A 4015-nucleotide genomic window follows, 5' to 3' on the forward strand; every position below is an offset into this window, starting at 1 on the left:
CTTTTTCCAAGTGTTTTTTTCAACAATTCTTTAGATGCTTTTGTTGATCTCAACCCCCCCCAATGTTGAAGCCAAAGTTACGCCCTTGTGTGCACCGGTTCTTGTCCCGGACCGCTGACATTTCCCCTTCAGACCCAGGCAACCGCTGCAACACTGCATGATGTGCATAATAACTTCCAACACCAAGTGCTCAAGCTAGAAAGACTGACATTACACCTGGTAGGTGGACGGCCAGTCCTCGCCTTTACTTTTCAAAGTCAGTGAACAGTGTCACAGCTCTCTGTCAACCGGATACGTTTGTCTTTTTTTAACATCCTGCACAACCCTTACGACTGGGAGCCACGAGGAAGCACTTGGGTTTCAATGGACTCTGCTTAGAATAGAGCCACAGTAGTCATGAGGGGAGGGAGGGGGGGGTACTCCCAGTGGTGTCCACAGCAAGTCAGGTCATGGGACCTCGGCATCAATGACGCTCAGCTGGCTCTTTGTGATGATTAAGTACAACTCCATGGTGTCCAAAGTATGAAAAAAAGTGTGTGTTTTTTTTTAAAATAAGAAAAAGAAGTTTTTAAATCTTTAAATACAAATATATACTTACAAAAATCTCACAAATGTATATGTACATTTAAAAAAAGTAATACAGAGTATCCTCTGTAAGTCTGAGGGAAAAAAAATCAAAAGAAAATAATGAAGTGGATTGTTACGGAAGAGCATAAGGGCCACATGTGAAGAAATGTATTTGAGTTCTGAGTTTAATCTCAGAATTTTTTTTTTTAAACTCAAAAACAAACACAAAAAGTCAGAATTCTGAGAGAAAATATTCTCTTTCTGAGAAAATCTGAAGAAAAAAAATACTGAGAAAGAAGTCAGAATTCTTTTCTCAGAATTCTGACTTTTTTTTTTTTTTTTATCTAAAAAACAAACCAAAAAACTCGAGAAGAAAAGTCAGAATTCTGACTTGGTTTTTTTCAGTAAAAAAGGTCTGAATTTTGACTTCAATCTCAGAATTCTGACTTTTCTGAGATTAAAGTCAGAATTCTGACTCTTTTTTTTAACTTTGAAAACAAACAAAAAAAGTCAGAATTCTGACAGAATTATTTTTTTTTACTTAAAAAAAAAACAAAACAAAAAAAGAATTCTAAATAAAAGGTCAGAATTGCATTTTCTCACATGTGGCCCTAATCCTCTTCCGTAGTTTATCATTCAGTTTGTCAGTAAGCAGTCTGTGTGAGGTGAGGGCCGAGCGATGGGGCGAGACCCCATCACACCGTGGTCTCCCCTTGTTTACTGTGGGCCAGTCTCGTGTAAAACCTCCTCCATGAGTTCAGCGTCTTCCCAGACCAGATCCAGAAGCCGGACGTGATGCCCACAATCAGCGTCATCAGGTACTTGATCATGAAGACGGTGAAGTCGGGACTCATGTTGGGGTGGTTCTGGACGGGACAGGGCACGGCGTACGTCTTGCACGTCTGGCTGACCCACGTCCTCTCCCACTGCTCTCGGAACGCCTGCTCGTAGAAGTAGCAGGCGATGACGATGGTGGCCGGCACCGTGTACAGCACGCTGAAGATCCCGATCCGCACCATCAGTTTCTCCAGCTTCTCCGTCTTGGTGCCGTCGTGCTTCATGATGGTCCGGATGCGAAATAGGGACACGAAGCCTGCCAAGAGGAAGGAGGTTCCGATGAACAGGTAGACGAACAGCGGCGCCAGGACGAAGCCCCGCAGGGCGTCCACGCTGTTGATGCCAACGAAGCAGACCCCGCTCAACACGTCTCCGTCCACCTGGCCAACGGCTAGGATGGTGATGGTCTTGATGGCGGGCACAGCCCAGGCGGCCAAGTGGAAGTACTGAGAGTTAGCCTCGATGGCCTCGTGGCCCCATTTCATCCCCGCTGCCAGGAACCAGGTGAGAGCCAGGATGACCCACCACAGTGAGCTGGCCATGCTGAAGAAGTAGAGCATCATGAAGAGGATGGTGCAGCCCTCCTTTTTCGTGCCCTGCACCACAGTCCTTATGTCATTGTCGAACCTGTCATTGCAAACCACCTTGTCCTCCAGCAGAAAGCCAGCGATGTAGGCGATGGACACCATGGTGTAGCAACCAGAGAGGAAGACAATGGGCCGCTCCGGGTAGCTGAAGCGCTTCATGTCCACCAGATAGGTCAGCACTGTGAACAGGGTGGAAGCACAGCACAGCACTGACCAGATGCCGATCCATATCCGGGCGAATTTCAGCTCCTCCTCGTTGAAGTACATCATCCCGTGAGATCTCTTTGGCTCGCAGGGAGCGCCGCAGTTCTCCTGCCCGAGGAAGCGGTAGTTCAGGTAGGGAGGCACCCTGAGCGAGGCCGGGCAGCTGAACTGACCGTTCGCGGGGCCAGGAGGCGGGCGCTCGGTGGGGTACAGCGCGGGGCCGTCCGGCTCGGGGCGGTCCGTCATGTTTTGCCCGACACAAAGCTCTCCCGCGCCGTGTACCGGGAAGGTCTCGCACGCGAGGCTGTCGGGCCACTGGAAGCCGAACTTGTTCATGAGCGCCTCGCAGCCCTGGCGCGCGCGCTCGCACAGAGAGCGGCACGGAGGCAGCGCCTGCTCGAGCACCGTGCACACGGGCGCATACATGGAGCAGAGGAAGAACTTTAAATCCGGAGAGCACTGGACTTTAACCAGCGGGTAGAACTGGTGCACCTCCAGCCCGGCGTCCTCCTGGTTGGTGTGGCCGAGCAGGTTGGGCATGATGGTCTCGTTGTACGCGATGTCCGTACACAGCGGGATGGAAATGGGCTGGCAAAATCCGTGCTCCGGTATAGACATTCCTCGGTCACCGCCGCCGTATTGCCCATTGACTCGAAAGATCCCCACGTTTAGAAACAGCATAAAAAACAATAAAGTCAAAACGGCGCGAAGAAGTCTGTTGTAAGCCATGATGAAGAATGTATCCGCCGCGGTACTTTGTATTTGTTGCTAACTTACTTGCGTTCCCTCGCCAGGCTAACGTTACTTCCTTGAATGCTCTTTGTTGGCGTTTCTTAGCGAGGTAAAAGCAGCTTCTTCCAGCGGGGTTTCACTCTTCCTTTTCCCCGGCTTCACACCGAGCCGAGGTTATACAAACATGGAACAAAACAAATCCACAGATTTTGTATGACAAACTCGACTCCAGTTAAAATCCGCAAAAGATGAAAGCGTAACGTTACTCCTCCAGGAAAGCGTCTGACCTAGTGTTCAGTCTGCCCGACACAGCCAGTCTGCTGTTCCAACCTGTTCTGCTCTCCCTCACTCTCTCATTCCCACAAAAGTCAAATACAGCACCGTATACCAATAGCGCTTCCGGTCATAACCATCAAAATAAAAGTCCCTAATCTGCAGCATTGTATTAAAAAAGTTTGAAATATGTTTCAAATAGTTCGTGGCTATATGCATGTTGATTGAATATAATTAATGCTCTGTTGTAGCATGTGAACGCCTGTTTATGTTGTTAGTGTTTTAATCATTTGTATGCTGCCTTTTTGACAAGGACTTCTTTGACAAATATTTTGTTCTGTCTAAAAACAGGCAAAGAAAAGAGTTATCAACAGTTTATGTGTGGCTAGAAAAAAAAAAAAAAAAAAAAATATATATATATATATATATATATATATATATATATATATATATATATATATATATATATATGCTATAATATATATAGGCTAGAATAATACAATATATATAGGCTAGAAAAAAACATTAGTTAGCAATATTAGTGTTTAAATGAGTGATCAAATTTAAATTTTTGCCACTAAACATGCCTTCACTAAAATACATTGTAGCCTACCTACTATCAATAGCTGTCAAAAAGAAAAAAGAAAAGAGAATTACATTGAAAAGATGTAAGGATCTTAAAGGAAAGGAGATGTAAAGATCTACTCGTCAATTAGCTTTGTCAGTATCACACTATCGGTATGGTGTATAGGTTATATCTCGTCAGATAAACTCCAGCTGCACTGAAATACTTCCTGTTTACATCCGTTTCACTT

General features: G+C 45.8%; 1 protein-coding gene across 1 annotated transcript; it reads right to left on the reverse strand.

The window, feature by feature from the left end:
- Nucleotides 1–986: 986 nt before the first annotated feature.
- On the reverse strand, nucleotides 987–3267 carry fzd1 (frizzled class receptor 1). The gene has a single exon (XM_031322836.2). The coding sequence runs from the start codon at nucleotides 2922–2924 to the stop codon at nucleotides 1263–1265; it is 1662 nt and encodes a 553-aa protein (XP_031178696.2). The 5' UTR covers nucleotides 2925–3267; the 3' UTR covers nucleotides 987–1262.
- Nucleotides 3268–4015: the final 748 nt, after the last annotated feature.

Source organism: Sander lucioperca, chromosome 10 (genome assembly GCF_008315115.2).
Source record: "Sander lucioperca isolate FBNREF2018 chromosome 10, SLUC_FBN_1.2, whole genome shotgun sequence".
NCBI lineage: Eukaryota > Metazoa > Chordata > Actinopteri > Perciformes > Percidae > Sander > Sander lucioperca.

What these genes read in the sequence shown, in the direction of transcription:
- fzd1 (XM_031322836.2), bottom strand. Translation starts at nt 2,924, where the DNA reads ATGGCTTACAACAGACTTCTTCGCGCCGTTTTGACTTTATTGTTTTTT.